This window comes from Bombyx mori, chromosome 28, assembly GCF_030269925.1.
Source record: "Bombyx mori chromosome 28, ASM3026992v2".
NCBI classification, from domain to species: domain Eukaryota; kingdom Metazoa; phylum Arthropoda; class Insecta; order Lepidoptera; family Bombycidae; genus Bombyx; species Bombyx mori.
The window spans coordinates 4,845,601-4,868,861 of NC_085134.1; the positions used below are offsets into that span (position 1 = coordinate 4,845,601).

General features: G+C 37.5%; 1 protein-coding gene across 2 annotated transcripts in view; it reads right to left on the reverse strand.

The window, feature by feature from the left end:
* The window catches only part of LOC101746825 (regulation of nuclear pre-mRNA domain-containing protein 2), a 26,095-nt gene continuing 2,834 nt past the window's right edge, over positions 1-23,261 (reverse strand). Inside the window, exons 3-15 of one of the 2 annotated variants that reach the window (XM_038021168.2) lie at positions 22,612-22,741; positions 21,046-21,221; positions 20,226-20,406; positions 19,482-19,619; positions 18,666-18,782; positions 15,403-15,519; positions 14,730-14,800; positions 12,635-12,733; positions 10,148-10,229; positions 9,558-9,653; positions 2,320-2,399; positions 1,561-1,642; positions 1-1,015 (exon numbers count right to left, since the gene is read on the reverse strand). In XM_038021168.2, coding sequence (XP_037877096.1) covers positions 459-1,015; positions 1,561-1,642; positions 2,320-2,399; positions 9,558-9,653; positions 10,148-10,229; positions 12,635-12,733; positions 14,730-14,800; positions 15,403-15,519; positions 18,666-18,782; positions 19,482-19,619; positions 20,226-20,406; positions 21,046-21,221; positions 22,612-22,741 — 1,926 coding nt within the window. In that variant the 3' untranslated portion in view covers positions 1-458. The remainder of the gene's footprint in view (positions 1,016-1,560; positions 1,643-2,319; positions 2,400-9,557; positions 9,654-10,147; positions 10,230-12,634; positions 12,734-14,729; positions 14,801-15,402; positions 15,520-18,665; positions 18,783-19,481; positions 19,620-20,225; positions 20,407-21,045; positions 21,222-22,611; positions 22,742-23,261) is intronic. The other variant, XM_038021169.2, reaches the window with a different exon arrangement.

Sequence of the window (23,261 nt, forward strand, 5' to 3'; positions counted from 1 at the left end):
TTGAAATAAGGCAAAATACTATTTTTTTATTATTATTATTTTAAACACAATTAATTACAAACTGTTTTAATGTCGTAAATAACAAGTATTCTTGGATTTAAGAGAGTGAATGAAAACATAATCAAAAAAAAAATTTAATAGCAATCGCATTCTCTATAGTACATACAGCTTAACCTCACAACTTCAGTCTGTAAACAGCAGCTTCTCAGCGTATTGAAACGATACAAACACACGAGCTGCCCATTTATTTGGAAAACTTCCTGAGCGTGTGACTAAGGGTACACTTGCCAGAGCGAGGAACCACCCCTACTCATGCGTCACTCAACGTCATCCGTCAAACTATTTAGGACTCATCCAACGTACTAACGTTGACGCTCTCATAAAAATTTCACTTTTCAACCATAACAAGTATATTTACAGTCGCCCGGAGCGATACAGCACTCCTCGAGGATGGCAGATCACCAGAACCGTTGAGGTCGGGGGCCCATCCATCGGTTCGGGCGAGGACCTGGCCGGGGCCAAGGTCCGAAGCCGGACCCTCTGAACCCTGCCCGCGGCCGCCACGCCCGCGGGAACCTCGGGCTCATGAACCGACTCGGCGGGCCGCACCACTCGCCCTCGTTCGCATATTCTTCAAAGTCTTCCTCCGATCTATAATTACGTTCATTAGCTCCGTATTCTTCGTAATTACCTTCAGTTTCCATGCGAGTTCTGCTTTCGGCGAATTTTTTCAAGGACGGAGGCATCGCGTCGAACGGGTTGACCATTCTGTTGGCGGGAGCGGTCATGGGGGCTATGGCCATGGCCGGGGGGTTCAGCGCAGGGTTCGGCGGGAGGGGGGCCGACACGGGTCTGACGGCAAGCCGATCGGGCTCGGGCGGCGGGCGGGGCGGGCCGAGGGGGAGGTCGCCGCGGCTTGGCCCCCCCTCTCCGCCCACCAGGACCTTGTTGTTGTTGAAGACGTGTCGGCGACTGTGCTCGGCTGGGTTCTGCTGCTGACTGCCGTACATTGTTTCTGCAACAAACGGTTGCTAATCAAATTACGAAAGGAGACTTACTGAAATACATAATGCCTTAGCCTAATCGCCTCTTCCGTTTAGTGGTACTCTGAGATCCGGGTCTTATTCCTGAGGAGTCAGATATATTTAAGTTCTAAATATCAATTTAGTATTCGAGTTTTTTAACAAATTTGTATGCCGTTGGAAAGTTTGCCTATGTTTGCCGCCAGGGGCGCTGTTCCAACTGAATACAAAATTGAGTTAACTTTTACGCTATCGAGAACGTTAAAAAACTCGCACTAAGCACACAGAGGACAAATTCCCAACTGCATTATGTAGTTATCGAAACGGCACGTGAGGCACGACAGTAGCTACCGTGTGGACTCACAATACCCACGTTTATAACTACACCAATTCATAATCTTGTTAATTTAATATTTATTATGCGATACTATTTCTTCGACGTGATTAGTCCTTTGTGCACGAGTGTCGAATCTAAATATTCTGCAGCGAATATACACTTTTAGAATTTTTTTCTGATATTCATGTGAAAATCCCTTACGTGGGTCCTCATCTTCGGATAGGTCCATGTCGACACTCTCCACTATGTCCGTGGGCTGCACCATGACCGGGACTCTGTAATCCTGTAGACAAACATTATATGAATAATACAGAAACCACTGAATTCAGTATTTACTATTAATATAGCACTTTAGTATATAATCAATACATATATAATAGGTTGGGGGAAAAGTTTCTTTGCATTTTTAAAAAAAATTCAACACATTTTTTAATATTGTTTATTTACATTTAACTAAAGTATGTATTGGTCGACAAATTTTTGCCATCTTGTAGGTAGGGACATGCATGATCCCATTGCTATAGAAATTTTGGGGCTTCTGATCAAAATACCGCGACGATCGGTTTTGGCAGTTCTCTCGTGAAGTTAACCTGCCTAAAGAATTCTGAAGAGAGCAAAACAGGTGGAAATCTGAAGGTGCAAGGTCAGGACTATACGGCTGATGCATTTACACCTCCCAGCCAAGCTCTCTTAATTTTTACTGAGAGGCTAAAGATGTGTGAGGTCTGCCTGAAAACTCTTAATTTTCACTGTTATGTTGTAACCATCCCATAAGGATTTTATAATCATATGCCATATAATCACAGTTATATTGTAAATTTTACTTACATACATACCCGATTCTCAATGAGAAACTGTAAAATTTCTTAAAAACTCATCTGGATTCTGATCGTTGATGATAACGTGGATCATGCTGAGTTCTAATGATCTTATAGCGTTGTTGTGTGTGAGTGGATTTACCTGGTCCCCGACATGAGCGCTGTTGGGAAGCGGCGCCGCTAGCTGATGAGTCAGCGATATTAGATTCCTGTGGTCCACGTCTGTGGATGAGAAAAAAAATCATTAGAAACACAAGGCCACAAGAAGGTTCATATCTTATACACATGGTAACACACAGAGAGAGCTTTTGTTCTTGATTAAAACTTTAGGTAGGTTCATTGGACAATCACACAGTTCAGATGAACTGTGTGAACTTTGCAATAAGCAAAAACTTTGTACCCCTTTTTACGAAATTTGCGCGAACGGAGGAATATGAAATTTCCCACACTTACAGAGAATATACAGTAGGAGTGCAAAAAGCCATTTTTTTGAAGTGAAAACTTCTTTAGAATCGTGATTTCAAACCGGATGCAACGGAAAAAACGACAGGTAAGAGACACAAATACAAAAATGTGTAGGATGAAGCCAGCAAAGAATGAGACAGAAATATACATACTATTTAATACAGCGCCATCTGTGAGATTTTTAATACTAACGTGTGTATGAAAGCTCTTGTAGTGAATTTTAATTTAGGATTATACGTGAAATTAAAATATCAATTCACAGAGGGCGCTACCTTGCAATTATTTACTAATGACAAAATTTTACATATACTTAAGACGTTTAGGATAATTGTATTTGAATTTTGAAAGGTTTCACTTCTACCACGTGAATTGCACACATTTTGTTTTTTTTTTTTAAATTGTGCATTAAAAATGCATTAAATCAATAAAGAAAATATTACACACACTACTATATATTTAACTCACAACACGCACATATATTCGTTTGTTTATTGATAAAATCTGCGGTCAAGTTGAGAATAGATTAATATTGTTTGTCTTTAATATCATTTGTCTATAATGTAGTGTTTAATGTAAAAATCTTCAAATCTGGTTACATTAATTCAACTAATAATATAGACTTAACAACTCTTTTTATTAATAACCGTAAAAGGAGGATGGATAGAAATTAAGAAAAATCAATCAGATTTGAAGTTAGTGATTAAGCAAAATTGTTCGCTCGCTGTTTTTTATCTTCTATTAAATTTTTTGGGTTAAAAAGTGTAGTTTTTAACATGTTTGGTCCTTCGAGAACTGGATTATAAGTGCAAAAAACAATAGTGTAAAAGGCTAAGTGCTAATTTCTGCGAGTTGGTTTATGAACTATTTCAAAAACTTGGACATTTAAACAGTGCGTAATTAATTTTGGATTAGGTAATGATACTTGGACTATAGTAATAGCTAATATTTAGAAAGTGATTTGGACGAATACAATTTTTGTTACGTAAACAATGGCTCAACTTTGTGAATCACAAAAAACGTTATCAGAACGTATTTCTAAGTTACAAAGTAATACTAAAAAGACGTCTAAATCAAGATACACACTTGGCTATCTACAAACACGCTTAGAAACATTAGAAAGTTATTGGTCTAAGTATCAAACTCAATATGAGATGATTAAGTCAACGGTTACTAAAACTGAATTGGAGCAATTACAATTTAATGCCGAAAGTCTATACGAGACAACTGAAGAGATATACCTAGAATTTAAGGGATTATTAAAGGATTATTTTTTGGAATTTTCGAAAGGTCAAGGTCAACCACAATCATATAATACTACGCAGAGTTTTTTAGCAACAAATGATGGTGAGACCACCCCGATTAGAACTAAATTACCTCCTTTATCGATTCCAAAGTTCGCCGGTAATTATAACGACTGGACAAGTTTTAAAGATTTGTTTAAGGCTCTCGTACATGACAACGTGCATCTAACAACGATTGAAAAACATCATTATTTAAAAACGAGTTTATCGGGAGAGGCTGAACAACTTCTAAAACATTTTGCACTCACGGAGGCTAATTACGATAAGGCTTGGAGTACACTTGAGAGTAGATACAATAACAAACGTATGATTGTCACTACAATAATTAGCCGCCTTTTAAATCAAAAGAAGATGAACACAGAATGTTTTAAAAGCTTAAAGGAAATTTTAGATACTACGAAGGAATGTTTGAATTCTCTTGACAATATCGGCGTGGATACCTCCACATGGGATGCAATCATCGTTCATTTAGTTGTATCCAAATTGGACTTAGAAACACACAAACAATGGGAACAGTCACTTGGATCATCTCAAGACATACCCACATTTACCATTTTATCATTATTTTTAGAAAATCGTTTCCGTTCTATGGAGATGGTAAATATTACCCACAAAATAGACCAACCGCAGAAAAAGGACTTAGTTAAAAATTATACAACCCAAAAACCCACAAATATGAAGTCATTTGTCACAGAAGTAAGCAGCAAATGCACTTATTGCTCACAAAACCATTATATTTGTCATTGTAAAGAATTCACCGCATTAGATGTTCCTCAACGTCAGGATTTTATTAAGAAGAATGGCATTTGTTTTAATTGCCTTGTAAAGGGTCACTCCGTTAATGCGTGTAGGCAGAGCACCACCTGTAGAAAATGTTGTCGACGACATCACACTCTGTTGCACTTCACAAACCCTAACAAGACCACAGCAGTGCCGGAAAGCGATGCAGCAACACCCAGTACACCTGAAACAAGCCAAACCACATCAACCGTCGTTTACAAGGCTGAGGTTGACAAAAACAGTGAGGAAGTACTATTGGCAACCGCACGAATTGCAGTTAAGTCGAGGAACGCCGACACGATAGTCTTGAGAGCACTGATTGATCCGTGCTCGCAATCAAACTTTGTTACTGAAGCGGCAGCTCAACTGCTTAATCTCGAGCGCACTTCAATCAGCGGAAAAATTACTGGCATATCATCTATACCGCTGACCACCAAGTCACAAGTTACGTTGAACTTTCATGCTATAAGAAATTCATCACACATGATCACAGCTAAGGCGTACGTCCTTAGACGAATAAATTCGAGATTACCATCACAAGAGCTCCCATCAGATACCTGGCCTTCTTCTGAGATTTCGGATCTTGCGGATCCACACTTTCACAAGCCAGGATCTATCGACGTGCTATTAGGTGCAGTTGTATATGCGCATATTATTCTTGACGGAATAATAAAACGCAATGAGTCTCTGGTCGCTTTGAACTCAAGATTGGGATGGCTGGTAAGCGGCGAAGTTGCGCAGTCTGGCCATCAGTCACACAATGTAGTTGTTATGCACACACAAGTCGAAGTTGATTAGTTGCTACGTCAATTTTGGGAGATTGATGAATATTCACCAAACATGAAGCCTCTGTCAAAACTTGAAATGCAGTGTGAAGAGCATTTTAAGAAAACTCACACTCGAAACACTGACGGTCGATATGAGGTTCGCCTACCCTTCAAGGACGAAGACGCTCCAAATTTAGGCAACTCCAGACAACTTGCTTTGAAACGCTTACATCAGATGGAGAATAAGTTTAAGCGAAGACCCGAGTTTCACGAAGAATACAGCAAGTTCATGAGACAATATGAGTCACTCGGTCACATGGAGGTCGTCCCTGAAACAGAGAAGACGAATAGAGCTTATCACCTACCACATCATGCTGTTCTTCGTGCCTCGAGCCTCACTACAAAGTTGCGCGTAGTATTTGACGGAAGCGCTAAGCCTGTAGACGGAAACTCACTTAACGATGAGTTACTCATCGGCCCACCGCTGCAACAAGATATACGAGATTTAGTAACACGGTGGAGACAACATAAGTACTGCCTAGTAGCTGATATACAACACATGTACCGACAGATACTTATTTCAAAGCAAGACACTGATTACCAGAGAATCTTGTGGCGCGAGTCATCGGAAGACCCGATTAGAGAATATCGGTTACTTACCGTCACATATGGCAGTTCATGTGCTCCATATCTTGCTATAAGGACACTTCATCAACTTGCAGAGGACGAACGTGGAAAGTTTCCTGAAGCTGAACTTCTAAAAACTGATCTCTATATGGACGATTTGATGACAGGCTCATCTACAGAAGAAGACACTCAACGGCTTCAACGTCGCTTAACTGAACTGTTTAAACGTGGCGGTTTTCTTCTACACAAGTGGTCGTCTAATAGTGAAATAGTTTTAAATGAGATTCCCGATTCGATAAAAGCATTAAAAGGTTCAGTGAATATTAAAATGGATGATTCGGTGAAAGCTCTGGGTATAGCCTGGAAACCTCAAAGTGATATATTTGAACTGGTAGTTAACTTACCTCATGACAACGACGTTGTTACAAAACGAAGTGTGCTATCTGCGATAGCAAAAACTTTTGACCCTCTGGGTTGGCTAGCACCTTGCGTGATTGTGTTAAAAATGTTTATGCAGAAGTTGTGGCTGGCCGGCCTGGACTGGGACTCTGAACTTCCTGAAGACTTGAAAACTGAATGGCAGAATTACCTGACTAATTTTGAACACATGCAGGCCATTCAGCTTCCACGTTGGCTAGGGATTTCAAATAATGTCAAAATTGAATTGCACGGCTATTGTGACGCCTCTTGCGCCGCCTACGCTGCGGTTATTTACATCAGAGTAATCACGGACAATGAGATAAAAGTAAGTCTAGTCGCAGCCAAAACAAAGGTCGCTCCCGTTAAACAGATCTCATTGCCACGTCTTGAACTTTGTGGGGCAGTCTTATTGTCTAAATTGATACCATATGTCAAATCTAGTCTAAATATTGATGATAATTGTGTATTTGCTTGGACAGATTCCACAATAGTTTTGGCTTGGTTGCGTAAAACTCCAAATACTTGGAAGCCATTCGTTGGTAATCGCACTACCGAAATCTTGAATGTTACGAATAGCAGTCAATGGCATCATATTAAGTCTGCGGATAACCCCGCGGACTGCGCTTCACGCGGTATCAGTCCTGGCGAGCTGATGCAGTCACAACTATGGTGGGAAGGTCCAGCCTTTCTTCGCGAGTCTGTTGAGATTCGTTACCCTGATTTCACTATACCTGAAACCACACTCGAAGCAAAACCGAAAGCAAAAGTTAGTTACTTATGCACCTCTGAACCCAATGAATGTACTATGTACCTCAATAGATACTCAAATCTACTTAGACTTATACGTGTGACAGCCTATTGCTTTCGATTTTTGCGACTATGTAAAGATAAGGCTCTTAAAAGGAACGATAACATAAAACTGACATACCTCACTACTGATGAAATAAAAAATGCATTAAAAACTTGCATACGAATGTCACAGTCTGTTTACTTTAAAAGTGAAATAGGATTGTTATCACAGAGCAAACCTATCCCAAAAAATAGTAAACTTTTACCTTTGAATCCGATCCTAGACAATGAGAAAATTATTAGAGTCGGTGGACGTCTTGTAAATGCTCAAATACCACCTGATATGAAGTCTCCTATAATCTTACATCACAAATGTAACTTAGCAAAGTTGATTGTAATTGATGCTCATTTGAGAACACTACATGGTAGAAATTCGCTCACATTAAATGTTGTCCACCAAAAATATTGGATTCTCCGAGCAAAGAACTTAGTAAAAAAGATTTTAAGATTATGTAAACCTTGTTTTACCCAAACTGCACGACCTATGACTCCGTTAATGGGTAATTTACCACAGTGCAGAGTCAATCCGTCACGCCCGTTTTTGACCAGCGGCGTAGACTTTTGTGGTCCATTTACGCTGAAACTGTACTCTGGTAGATGCACCAAAACTTGTAAAGCTTACATAGGTGTGTTTTTATGTATGGTTACAAAGGCTATTCACCTTGAGCTGGTTAGTTCACTATCCAGTGCTGCGTTTTTAGCAGCCTTCAAACGTTTTACTTCCCGACGTGGGCATTGTAAAGACATCTGGAGTGATTGTGGGACTAACTTCATAGGCGCGTCCAAAGAATTGGATCTCGCCTTCAAAAACAGTAAATCCACTGTCGTTGACGAAATCGCCCAACTGTTAGCTAACGACAGCACAACATGGCATTTCATTCCCCCTGGTGCCCCTCACTTTGGAGGATTGTGGGAGGCAGGAGTTAAGTCCGTAAAAGGACATTTGAAACGTGTCGTAGGCGAGTCCTGCTTAACATTCGAAGAGTTTTGCACTCTGACCACACAGGTCGAGGCTTGTGTCAACTCTCGGCCTCTTACGTTGATTAGTTCTGCCGTTGATGAACTCCCGTTGACTCCTGGTCATTTTTTGATCGGCGAAGCACCGGTTACTATCCCTGAAGAAAGTTTCGTGGATACTCGACCTGACTATTTAAACCGATGGCAAAAGGTGCAACGTATGGTACAAAGTCTGTGGCGACGCTGGCAATCTGAGTATCTTACTATGTTGCAACATCGATACAAATGGTCCCAGAACCACCCCGACATAAATGTTGGTACGGTTGTCTTAGTGAAAGATGATCGTTTACCTCCAGGTAAATGGCTTTTGGGACGAATCGTGGCGAAGCACCCGGGAGCAGACGGTGTAACGCGTGTAGTCTCCTTACAATTTAAGGATCGTGTATTTAAGAGACCAGTTACTAAACTGTGCCCTCTGCCTCTAGCTGCTTCAGAACCTTAGTTAAGTTATAGTTTATAGTTTTGTTTTGTAGATTCTCACTCTATTTAAGTTAAAGTTCAGATGTTTGTATCTTCCACGGTTAAAGGACCCATATAGTCCTTGGGCCGCGGCATGTTTAATGTAAAAATCTTCAAATCTGGTTACATTAATTCAACTAATAATATAGACTTAACAACTCTTTTTATTAATAACCGTAAAAGGAGGATGGATAGAAATTAAGAAAAATCAATCAGATTTGAAGTTAGTGATTAAGCAAAATTGTTCGCTCGCTGTTTTTTATCTTCTATTAAATTTTTTGGGTTAAAAAGTGTAGTTTTTAACATGTAGTCTGGAGTGTGATTAAGAAGTAAAGTCTTTGACAATAGAACCATAATAATGTTCAAACCATATAATTTAAATTAATTAATAATTATCTAGACCGTGTTAAAAAATATTTATACACTTTTTAGACAATTTCGTATGACTGATCATGTAAAGCCTTCCCTCTTTTTCCTAAAGATGCCATAGTACAATTCTAAATCATTTAAATTTGGGTGTGTTAACAGCTCGCTATATATATTCTGAACTGCACGCGACCGTACTCCACCGCATTTGTCGAACGACTGACAAAATACATGTAGTGTGCGAAAGAGACAACGCTGTACAAAGCCGAAATTAGCCGAATGTCTCTTTCTAGAGGTCGATGTGCATTATTTCTTGTTCAGTACTGTACCTTGATGTAGAATCGGATGTCTGGTTGCGGGGGGCGCGACTGGCGGAGGGGGGTTCGATAAGGTCGGTAACAATCTGTGATCCACATCTTCTATGTCTGCGAAAGACAAATCGGCTGATAAGTTTACGTCAAAACATATTGAATGTTACTTCATGCTCGACAGGTGAACCCCATTCAGTAAATTATATAACGTCAAACTTTACGCTAACTTTACTGGTGGTAGGACCTCTTGTGAGTCCGCGCGGGTAGGTACCACCGCCCTGCTTATTTCTGCCGTGAAGCAATAATGCGTTTCGGTTTGAAGGGCAGGGCAGCCGTTGTAACTATACTTGAGACCTTAGAAATTATATCTCAAGGTGTACGTTGTAGATGTCTATAGGCTCCAGTAACCACTTAACACCAGGTGGGCTGTAAGCTCGTCCACCCATCTAAGCAATTAAAAATAAAAATTAAAAAAAACTTAACGAAGTTGCCGTTTTACATAACTGGCCATTTGAAATGTAATTTATGTATGCCCGACAATAAATTTTAAACATAATAGTAATGATCGTTCAAAATCGTTTGACAAATAACTATGATTCTAAACTCACGTCCCAACATCGACAGGACGGGGGGCGGAGGCGGGGGCGGCAGGATACCTCTGTGATCCACATCGGAGACCGGCGGCGCTTCCTGAAAATATTTAAACATTTCTATACTTTTTATTAAATAATCGTAATGTTCATTGGAAACTGACAGACACTACTTTTCAGTGGGCGGTGGGGGCCAGGAGGGTGCAGTGGGGGGCCAGGAGGGGGTCAGTGGCGAGAACAAACCACAATAAAGATACGCGTCCATTGGCCCACGCCGGACACAACGCACGCAACGCAATTTTATTTTGCTTGGTATTTTTTGCTCATGAATGCCGGCGTTCGTAGCGGGCGGCGCGTAGTGGACGCGTACCTTTAACCACTCTTTTTTTTCTCAGTGTGAGACCGGAGCAGTTGTTGCGTTGATAGCGAAAACAATTAGAAATAAAGGCCCCCCACTTTTCCATAGTAGTAGATAACCTTATTATGAAACCGGACTTATTATCATCTCCTATTTGAGTCGTCTATTATCAAAGCCGGCAATCTGACTTTTGGACAATGATTGGTAAATCAGAAAAACGAATTATTGACTTTGTATTCCATTGGCAGTCACAAAACTCTTCGGAACGACATCTTAGATAAATAACAGGTTAACTATTAACCTTCATTTAATGCAGGTTTTGAACCGTATTCTTTGAAGGAGACGATTATATTCAAATCTATCTGAATTGACATATCAATAAAAAAAATTTGTCCAAATGCACAGATTGCCACCTTTGATAATAGACGACTCATTTAATCCCTATCCAAATTTTGAGTGAAATTTGTTGTGAGCTTGCGCTAGTAAGTGCCTTGATAGCGTCACAAAGAAATCCGATTTGAAGATCGCATTCTTGAGCTGTGATCCTATCACAAAACTTTGACATAACACGTCAAGGTGAGTGATGGCCCGATCCGGTATTACACACACTCGTGCAAGCATACACACATGCGCATAACGAAATTTTGTAGTGACATACAAAAAAAAAACCTTTTTTATAGGTTTCCTGCTGTTAATAAGGCATGGTGTTATCGTACGCATGCAATCGTCAATGTATGTGAAATTAAACCTTTCGTTTCCTTAACTTCGAGACATTAGAACGAGTGACCATCAGAACAATTTCTATAGTACGGGTAGGGGGAGATGCTCTTCACCATCCCTTAGAAGCCACGCAGAGAACATTGAGTCTGAATTACCATTCCCTTCTAATGAAGCCACGGAAATAAATACATAAATCCAATCTATGATAGCTCACGGTAAACTCTACAACCAATCACTTGGTTTTACACGTTTGGATTGTGAGTATAATAATTTTAAATGGTGTTAGGAGTAATATTTTTTTACCGATTTGTAACTCATACAGGATAACAGAAATTCAGACCGCGTTATCTGGAAGCGCGGCACTTGCAAAATTTACGAATAAAAACTGCGACTAAAGGAAAGCGGAGAATGGAGGTGACCGTAATGAGAATTGACAGGGGGGTCATTAAATTTTTAGTTTTTTTTTTTTTTAAATCAAAAGGCCATTTTCAACCATTCTCGTGTTAACTAAATCAAAAGTTTGAGAAAGTTTACGTTTTGCTTTTGAAGTGAAAGCTTTGTTTAGCACAGTCGTTTTATGAAATTCGATGCAACAAAAAAGCAACACCGAAAAGAGACAACCGTATCATTTATAGGACCAATAGTAGAATTATTTTGTCCGTGCAGTTTGGGTCATAAAACATAGTCCGGCTAGGGTCGTGAGCATGTTGCGCGGACGCAACGCCATTATCGATAAAAACAAATGAGTCATCGAAGGCAGGTACACGGCGGCGGGGCGGCATACGAAGGGTGGTGAGACTTTGTTATGTTATAAGTCATTTGTACTTACCTACAAATTATAGTCGAAGAGAAATGTGTTTTAATGCATTCGTTCTCTGAATTTCTTTAGTGACACAATGGCTACTCCTTTGTTTTGTATTCAAACGGCAGAATTTATTCAAAATAATATTTGCACGTGTTGTTATGGACAATGTGTTAAAAAATTTCACTGAAATAAGAATAGATCCCGAAAAGTTACAAAGTGTTAATTTCTGCCGTTCTCGTTAACTTGCTGCGGCGATATGTGATGTAAGTGTTTTATTAGTGATTTTTTCTTTCATTTTTATCACTAACCCAACAAAATGACAAAACTAAATACACTATCGATAACGCTTATCGACAACAATAATGCGCATCCCTATGCCTGTCCATAAGGCTCGTGAGTGGAAGAGAGAGCGAAATACTCGCTCCGATTTTTTATGACCCAAACTGCACGGACAAAATAATTCTACTATAGTCTGAGAAGTTATGAGATAGCATGTTTCTATAGTTTTCACTTCTACCACATATAAACTGCACGTGTGTGTGTGTATTTTTGTTCTCTTTGCTAAAAATATTACGGATTTCAAAAAAAGGACAACTAATAAATGATAATTGAATGAGATTACCGTTGCAATGACAGGAGCGAAGGGTATCCCCCGGGCTTGATGGTGAGGCGGTGACTCCGGGGTGTCGATTATAACGGGAGGCGGAGGTATTGATGTGATCTTAAGGAAAACAGTTACCTTGTCATTTTAAAAACGTATCGGGCCCTTCGTCTGTAACGATACTCAAAGCTCACACTGTACTTAGATAAAGGACGCGTTCTCTATCAGGCGATTAGCGACACATAGTAGTCGTCGTGGCCTAAAGGATAAGACGTCCGGTGCATTCGTGTTGAGCGATGCAACGGTGTTCGAATCCCGCAGGCGGGAACCAATTTTTCTAATGAAATACGTACTCAACAAATGTTCACGATTGACTTCCACGGTGAAGGAATAACATCGTGTAATAAAAATGAAACCCGCAAAATTATAATTTCCGTAATTACTGGTGGTAGGAGCTCTTGTGAGTCCGCGCGGGTGGGTACCACCACCCCGCCTATTTCTGCCGTGAAGCAGTAATGCGTTTCGGTTTGAAGGGTGGGGCAGCCGTTGTAACTATACTTGATACTTTAGAACTTGTATCTCGTGGTGGGTCGCGCATTTGCGTTGTGGATGTCTATGGGCTCCAGTAGCCACTTGACATCGGGTGGGCTGTGGGCTCGTCCACCAATCTAAGCAATAAAAAAAAAACATGTTTACGTTACAACGCGAATACCGCTCGAGACGATGTTCTTAGCATTATCTACCAAGCCCCCGATTATCTATAAAATGACTATGGAAACTTAACTTATTTCATAGCCAATTTTAAGCCCTAAGGCCATTGGATAAACAGTTTAATGATGTTGAAAATAATTTTGCAATGATCGGAAATACCACCTATGAAACTTCACGGATTGTTTAATTATTATACCTTTTGCCACTCTTGGCGGAGCTTACGACCCGCCCGATTGTGTATGGTCGTCATCGCTAACGGAAGTAAGCAAGGATAAGCAAAGCAACTCTACTAATGATTTGTAAAAAGCTACAATCCACCATTTGACTTTTCATATAGTTTCCTCTCGATTTAAACTTTATTTTTAAACTACCTATTACATAAACTGACTAAATAACTAAATGATTCAAGATATTATTACGACGTATTTTTTTTTTATTGCTTAGTTGGGAAGACGATCTCACAGCCCACCTGGTGTTAAGTGGTTACTGGAGCCCATAAGCATCTACAATGTAAATGCGCCATCTAGAGATATAAGTTCTAAAATCTCAAGTATAGTTACAACGACTGCCCCACCCTTCAAACCGAAACGCATTACTGCTTCACGGCAGAAATGGGCAGGGCGGTGGTACCTACCCGTGCGGGCTCGCAAGAGGTTCTACCACCAGTAAAAACTAAACTTCACGTAAACTTCACGGATTGTTTAATTATTATTTTGCCATTTTTGGCGGAGCTTACAACCCGCCCGATTGTGAATGGTCGTCATTGCTCACGGAAATAAGCAAGGATAATCAAAGAAACTCTACTAATGATTTGTAAAGCTACAATCCACAATTTGACTTTTCATACAATTTCCTCTAGTCTTAAACTTCATTTTTAAACTACCTATTACATAAACCGACTAAATACCTAAATGATTCAAGATATTATTACGATGAAATAATAAAATCGTAGAGTTGTAGATTTTTATATTCTATACCAGACCTATGACCACACGTTGACACGCCGCAATGTATTTGCAATGATACATTACTGGCTCACGAACAATCAACTACTAAAGCAATGTTTATAATTGACTAGCCGTACTCGCCCGCTTCGCTTGGCATTTAAAATTAACATTATCATTTATTGTCATTATTATTAGGGAATCCAACACTCATATAAATATTAGCCTATCCATTAAGTACATGTATTTTCTACATGGATACCAACTTTCAAGTCAATCGGATGCACGGTTCAGTAGTTATAACGGAACATCCGTAAAAACCACTGTAGATTTATATATTAGTATAGTATAGATATGGCAAATCCATATTGATTTCTGATCACATTAAAGTAATATTAAACGGGTCCCTATACCGAACACCGAACCCCGTACGTTTTGTGAAAAGCTTTAAGACAACTCACCGCCGCCACATTCCAGGAGTTGCCCTCCCAGGGACTCGTAACTTCCGGTATGTAGCTTGCTTCCGGTTCGTCTGAAACGATACAAAGGAAATGACATCAACGATCTACATTTCCAAAATCCAGATCAAATAAAGTTAAGACATTCAGATAGGCTTTCGAGTCATTTAACAAAAAAACATTCCACAAGATTCATGAAACTCACAATTCATAACTCGAAAGTACCTCAGCAATTATCAATTTATTATTTGTTTTACAAACGCCCCAACACAAATAATTTTGAGAGAGAAAACCCATTGTCATCTAGTGACTATGGAACAGTGATGGGCGTAGCTAGTTACTTTTGTAATCTAATTAGTAATTAAACTACAAAATAATTTAATTACAATGTAATCTGATTAAATAGTAATCAATTACATTATAATTAGAATTACTTTGGATGTGAAAGTAATTGAATACAATGTATTTAATTGCAATATAACTAAATTACAATCTAACTTAATTTATTAATCTAACTATATTGTTCCATAGTATGGAACAATATTTTCTGACCTTTAAATTGTGACTGAGAAGTTCTCTATCGATAATCTACACTTTATTATATCTGAAACCTTAGCTTAAGCTAATTTAACATTTATAAACATGGATGGTTGAAGTGAAAGTCATTACAGCATACCGTTAATGGTACCATAGAACGATGTGGGTGGCGGTGGATTTCCATTACTTTCTGGTGTCAATAAATCCAGACCGGGAAGTGCATCTTGGGATTTCTGAGATAATGTTCCGCTGCCCACTGAAATTTAATAATCACATTTCTATTATTTTTTTATTGCTTGGACGGGTGGACGAGCTCACAGCCCACCTGGTGTTAAGTGGTTACCGGAGCCCATAGACATCTACAAACGTAAATGCGCCACCCACCTTGAGATATAAGTTCTAAGGTCTCAAGTATAGTTACAACGGCTGCCACACCCTTTAAACCGAAACGCATTACTGCTTCACGGAAGATATAGGCAGGGCCGTGGTACCTACCCGAGCGGACTCACATGAGGTCCTACCACCAGTAATTACGCAAACTATAATTTTTGCGGGTTTGATTTTTATTATACGATGTTATTCCTTCACCGTGGAAGTCAGTCGTGAACATTTGTTGAGTACGTATTTCATTAGAAAAATGAGTATAGTAACCGGCAAACATCGTGAGCAAATGACCTTGACTGCGCAGAACCGAATTTTAGATCACTTTGGTGGTGAGGGTGAGGCGCGACGGCAGGGGACATCGTATCGAGCGCGTTATTGGTAGATCAGTCGAACCTTGCGCCCCGCACCGCGCCTTCGTTCCGCTTGCTCCCAAAAGTACGCTTGCGTACAGTGAAAAGTCTATCGTTATTAATCGTTAAGTTATATTTTGTTATAATTGCTTGTTGACTTTGTTGCCATTGCTATTTGTTGAGTGTTTGTTGATTTTTTATAAAAAATACACTATGCCGCGACAAACTGGTGTAGTATTCAAAAGAAAGGGTAGAAAAATTGTGTACGACGTATCTTGCTTCATTATAAAACAGGGGAAGAATGATATTATGGAAAAAGTAAAACAGACTTCGGAAGCAACAAAAACATCAGTGAGTACTGTTAGGTGCATTATTAACGAAGCTAAAGGCTCTGGCTTGCTCATCGTGCTCGGGACTCCGGGTAAGAAAAGATCAGGGAAGAAGAAAGTTACCGGAATGGATAGTTTCGTTCAATCTGTAATAAAAAGATGTAATCATAATAACTACATAACAAGCAGCGAAACTCCGTACCGTAGAAAGGTTTCGAAAATTTTAAAGAAGATATACATTTTAATGGCTCGGAATGAAGTTTACGACGAATTATGAAAGAGCTAGGCTTAAGATGGAAAAAAAACCAGAAAATAATCGGAAGCTGGTAATTGAAAAAAGTAACATTCGATTACTACGAATCGAATATCTTCAAAAAATAATTAATTATAGACAAAAAAGAAGATCGAACCGACCGAGTCGTAAACTACACCGATGAGCCCTATGTCGACTTATCACGATGATGGCGACTCGGGTGATGAAAACAGTGATGATGATAATAGTCAAAATTATGATAACGAAAAAAAAATTACAAATACCAGCTTCGCTTCAACTGAACGAAGACCTGGCAACAGCTCTAGTTTTGACTTAATAGAAGGAATATCTATTTTACCCCAAGATTAAATTATTACAATTATTAACCTATATTTTTTGTTGATGTTCTAATAAATATATAAATAAATACATATGTTGATTTTAATAATTTAATTGCATTATGACGCAGAGTAAATAATGTTTTTGCACGTGAGTGTACCATGCGCAAACTTACCCCCACTACGTCAACAAATGCTCAAGAAGTTTGCCGGCTATTATACCCGCCTGAGATTCGAACACCGGTGCATCGCTCAACACGAATGCACCCGACGTCTTAAATTTTAGGCCACGACTTCTAAAAATTTTTCAATTCAACATTATAGGTATAATAGCCGGCAAACTTCTTGAGCATTTGTTGACGTAGTGGGGGTAAGTTTGCGCATGGTACACTCACGTGCAAAAACCTTATTTACTCTGCGTCATAATGCAATTAAATTATTAAAATCAACATATGTATTTATTTATATATTTATTAGAACATCAACAAAAAATATAGGTTAATAATTATAATAATTTAATCTTGGGGTAAAATAGATATTCCTTCTATTAAGTCAAAACTAGAGCTGTTGCCAGGTCTTCGTTCAGTTGAAGCAAAGCTGGTATTTGTAATTTTTTTTCGTTATATGATATCTTGACCATTATCATCATCACTGTTTTCATCACCCGAGTCGCCATCATCGTGATAAGTCGACATAGGGCTCATCGGTGTAGTTTACGACTCGGTCGGTTCGATCTTCTTTTTTGTCTATAATTAATTATTTTTTGAAGATATTCGATTCGTAGTAATCGAATGTTACTTTTTTCAATTACCAGCTTCCGATTATTTTCTGGTTTTTTTTCCATCTTAAGCCTAGCTCTTTCATAATTCGTCGTAAACTTCATTCCGAGCCATTAAAATGTATATCTTCTTTAAAATTTTCGAAGCCTTTCTACGGTACGGAGTTTCGCTGCTTGTTATGTAGTTATTATGATTACATCTTTTTATTACAGATTGAACGAAACTATCCATTCCGGTAACTTTCTTCTTCCCTGATCTTTTCTTACTCGGAGTCCCAAGCACGATGAGCAAGCCAGAGCCTTTAGCTTCGTTAATAATGCACCTAACAGTACTCACTGATGTTTTTGTTGCTTCCGAAGTCTGTTTTACTTTTTCCATAATATCATTCTTCCCCTGTTTTATAATGAAGCAATATACGTCGTACACAATTTTTCTACCCTTTCTTTTGAATACTACACCAGTTTGTCGCGGCATAGTGTATTTTTTATAAAAAATCAACAAACACTCAACAAATAGCAATGGCAACAAAGTCAACAAGCAATTATAACAAAATATAACTTAACGATTAATAACGATAGACTTTTCACTGTACGCAAGCGTACTTTTGGGAGCAAGCGGAACGAAGGCGCGGTGCGGGGCGCAAGGTTCGACTGATCTACCAATAACGCGCTCGATACGATGTCCCCTGCCGTCGCGCCTCACCCTCACCACCAAAGTGATCTAAAATTCGGTTCTGCGCAGTCAAGGTCATTTGCTCACGATGTTTGCCGGTTACTATATCAGAAATGGTTTATTCTTTCTCGCTGTTCACAGGGACACACAAATGAGTCACAGTAGCGACAGATGAATTTTGCTCTTGTGATTATTAGCTCCCTCCGATGCTGCACACCGTCCTACCACTATTCGATGAAGAATCTTTAATCACACTCACTGTACCAAATTCAAGTAAAATTTATCTGAATAACTCACCTGAATTATTGTCTGATGTGACAGTGTTGTCGTTAGGAATTAAATTCTTGAGGAAATCGTTGATATTAAAATCCGGTTTATCTGTTGGCCTTGAATTTATCACTTCAATTTTGTTAGCTGCAATTTTAGAAAAATATACTATTGACTCATAAACGCAGTTAAAACGTATGACCATTGTGTCTTCACCTTAATAAAAAAGCTAGTGGACTCATTTATATATTCAATTTCTTACGAAAAGCTAATTATTGTACTTATGTATTAAAAAATAACTGTACACCGAATGATATAAACTGCTTAATAAAGAATTGGTAGATTTAAGCACAATTGCATCACTAGGTATGAATAGGCTGCATTTGTTATTTATTCGATTGCATGTCTGATCACTACAAAATTCATAATCGCCGCGAACTTTATAATGGCAAGATTTCAGTTACACAGTTATATGCAATTAAAACTTAAATATCGAATCTCGAGCTGGGTGGTGGCTTGAAGTAACAAGGTCTATTGGTAACTCTAGTAACCACTTAACTTAAGGTGGGACGTGACCCCATTGAACTGTATATACAATTAAAAGAAAGTTATTCCAATGTGAATGTGGAGAAGAACTTCAATCTCATATCCCAAAAAATACCGTATATGAGAATACCTAATCACCACAGAAGGTAGACCATGAGACTAATCTTAATAATATGCTTTGTATTATTGTGATTTTATGTGATTATTGTAGTAGAGAAATCACATCATCCATCAGTTGAATGTATTCCTAATTTACAAACCATGTGCTTAATATGAAAACTAAATATAAGGATAACTTACTGCTATTATAATCTTCATTTGACTCATTGAATATTGCCATGGGATTGTCTGAGGTGAGAAACGATGTCAGACCCAAATTATATAGAGAACCGTCTGGGCCAAGAGTTGTGTTAAACGATTGATCAATGTTGTAAGCCACTGAAAAAATATCCAAAAGAAAATATTTAAGTAACAGTTAAGTTATATTAAGTGAGTTAAGCAATATTTAAATTATTTTTTTAAATTAAATTAATATAAATTTTAAATTATTTTTTGCTTAATTTGGATTTTATAATTCCATTTCAATTTAACAGATTTACGTGTTCTTAAACGATAATGAAGCTTATATTTGCAACTCAAAACATTAATTCGAATATGCTGAGTAAGAAAATAAGAGTGTGGAGGATATGACAAATTATACTATTTTAACCTATGTTGTCTAAATGGGCTCAACACACCATAGTATTGATGAATGATGAAATATGTTAAGTAAAAGATCTTTTATTACTGGCTTTAACTGTTCACATTGTAATAAAAATGTTCTTCCTTAAATAACTACCTGTCCACTAAAGCAAAATTCAACCACGACATCACAACAGAGCATTTTTTTCCTGTGAGTATCAAAAATTTAAATTTTTGTATCTAGTTAAAAATTGACTATTTTCATTATATCATTCATTTATTAATTTTGGAGTGCCAACAAATAACATACATGATTCACATATTGTTAAGAGTATCATCGAAAATTGCATTACAATAACTTACAGTCATCACTTGCTTCTTCGCTAACATCGGGAACAGGCAGGTCGAGATCTTCATCAGGACCAGGTGAAGGCACATCTTCATCTCTCGGAGGAGGAGAGGGCGCCGACGACGGTAAATTAGGTATTAATTCATCTAATTTACGTTTCAATGCTCGTACTCGGGCACCAAAATTTTTGTAAGCCTTTGGATTAAAACAATATTGATTGACAGTGACTCTACATTTTATGCAAAAATGATAGTAAGATTAGTATGTATATATTGGAACGAAGTTCCTTATCGCGCGTTGTGAAAGGGGGCTAGACGGAAAAAATTCCTACGAAAAGTTGTCACGACACTTTTTAGATCCGTCATTCTGACCAATCAACGTGTAGGCGCTTATCGCGTGACATTGCTCGTATCCGATTGGTCCGCGTAATGAGTACAGTTTCTCGAGATAGCGTTTCAATAGTAATTTAGTTCATAGTATTGTTTTTTTCTTCTTCATAATGCCGTAATTTATTATTATAACTTTAAAAAAAAAATTCAATTCCTTCACTAATTAATCAAAAGGAACTTCGTTCCATCCGGGTGTCCCTTGACACCTCTGAAGTTTTTTTTTTAATACTATCGTTATAACTTTGTATTTTTATTAATCCTTATACTTAAGTTAAGTATTCGCTCACAACCATATTTAATAGAGAAATTAATCTCAAGCATCTAATGATGAATGGCTCGGGAAGAATATTTTCATAAGATTCTTCGGAGAACAAGTTGGTCCACATCATTTCTATATAATTTTTTTGTAGGTAGATCAAATATGATTAAAATGATAATAACATACATAGGCTACAACTTTGACTTCCCCACGTTGGGTTGAGTAATACTGCGTGGCCGAGGTCAACAATGCCAATAGTGTCTCCCTTGCTACAATCTCACGTTGCAATGCTTGTGTGTACCTCTCTACACAAGCTATACCTTCAGTCACTTCTTTATCTACATTATCCTTAAGGCATCTCTCTGAAACAAAGAATGAAATTTTTTAATTATGAGTCGTCTATTATCAAAGGTGGCAATCTGTGCATTTGGACAAAAAAATGTTATTGATATGTCAATACAGATTGATTTGAATATAATCGTCTCCTTCAAAGAATACGGTTCAAAACCTGCATTAAATAAAGGTTAATACTTAACCTGTTATTTATCTAAGATGTCGTTCAGAAGAGTTTTGTGACTGCCAGTGGAATGAAAAGTCAATAATTCGTTTTTCTGATTTACCAATAATTGTCCAAAAGTCACATTGCCGGCTTTGATAATAGTCGACTCTTATATTCTTCAGTTTAGTCAGTCAGTCATATCATTCAGTTTTAACATGCTATATACTTAATTTAAGCACTCATTACAAATGGTAAAGTGAATGAAATTCGAATTTTTTATTTATATAAATACTTAAATATATAAATTATTACATGAAACAAAAAAAAAAACTTATGAGCACAAAAATACAACACAGTTAATATTTTTATGTTAAAATATATGGTTTCATTCGTTTCATATTTTTTTTAAACTGTAGTAATTTCAATATCAAAAATAGAAATTAGTTCAGTTTTATATTGCATATATTGTATGTATACATTGACTAATTTTTATTTTTCTAGTTCTCTGTTCAAAAGCCGTTTCCCGATAATATACCCATTGTAACTCCCACAAATGAAACAAATCTAATGTTAGTCTGTCAAAAGGTTTAAGGTTTGGTGTGTCAAACAATTATATATAAATACATACATATACATACATATTATGTATGTATGTGTGTATATGTATGTATGTGTATTCAACATAATAATATGCTCAAAAAACGATACCCTCCTATGGGATTGTAAGTATTAACAGAGATGCAAAAAACATGTAACACCTAATTTTTCCATTCAAATTTCTCTAAAGGCCTTTTTTTTCCTACATAAGCTGATAGCCTTGAGAGGCTATTTCAGCGTAACCTTAACTAGTAGGTGAGCTCACGGGGCTCAAGCCGGAGTGATGCTAACACTGACCCTAGCAAGAGCAGTGCTTCGCAGAATCTACCACCAGATTGGAAACGCGACCCACTGAGAAGCAAAGGTCTAATGGTATAATATAGTTCTATAAGAAAAATGAGAAATTGAAATGAAAGTGTCATAGATAACTTAAACTTCCGAATACTGAAGACTATGTAATATAATAGTACTGGCAACTCTGAGAATACCTTACATGTTTGACACTGCAGAAGAAAAGTTTAATTTTTAATTAAAGCTTTTTTTAATTTCCCAACTATAATATTAAGATCAATAATGTTACTAACAGTACTGTGGATTAGATTCATCAAAACTATGTTATATCCTCTAGTGGTCTTGTATTTTGGATACCAACTTACCTTTTAAATTAGCAGATAACGCGTCTATATCAGAAAGCGGTAATTGATTCTCGTGAATACTTTTCAGTCTCATATCAGTATCAGCCTCGAGCACAGTGCATTGTTTTATTTTATTAACTAATTGTTGTGGCTGAAAAGAACAAAAATAGCTGTTATAATACAAATCCAAAAATTAAGAATTTAGGTCAGTCTATTTTCCTTTCTGATACTTTTTTAAAGAGTTTGTTTATACACATTTTTTGGATATTCATTCTTTTTTTTGCAAATAAAATATTAGGTTATTACACGACAATATGTTTGTTTAGATTTAAATAATTTTGTGCGAGGTATAAATCTAGTGGTGTAAATTTAAGTGTCACATCATATTCAAATTATTGCATCTAAGATTTAATTGGAAACACACATCGAAATGTGATTTTTAGTTTTTAAGTTGAGTTATTTAGTATGAATAAATACAATCTATCCATTTGAATTCACTTTTACATTATTATTCTATACACACTATTATTCTAAAAAACAAAATAATTATCATGGGGATACAGAGATATTTAAAAAATAAGATAAGATTTTTAGTTTACCTATATCATATGATTTGCTGTACACTTACACTTTAACATTATCATCAACTTAAATATTATTTATATTACTAT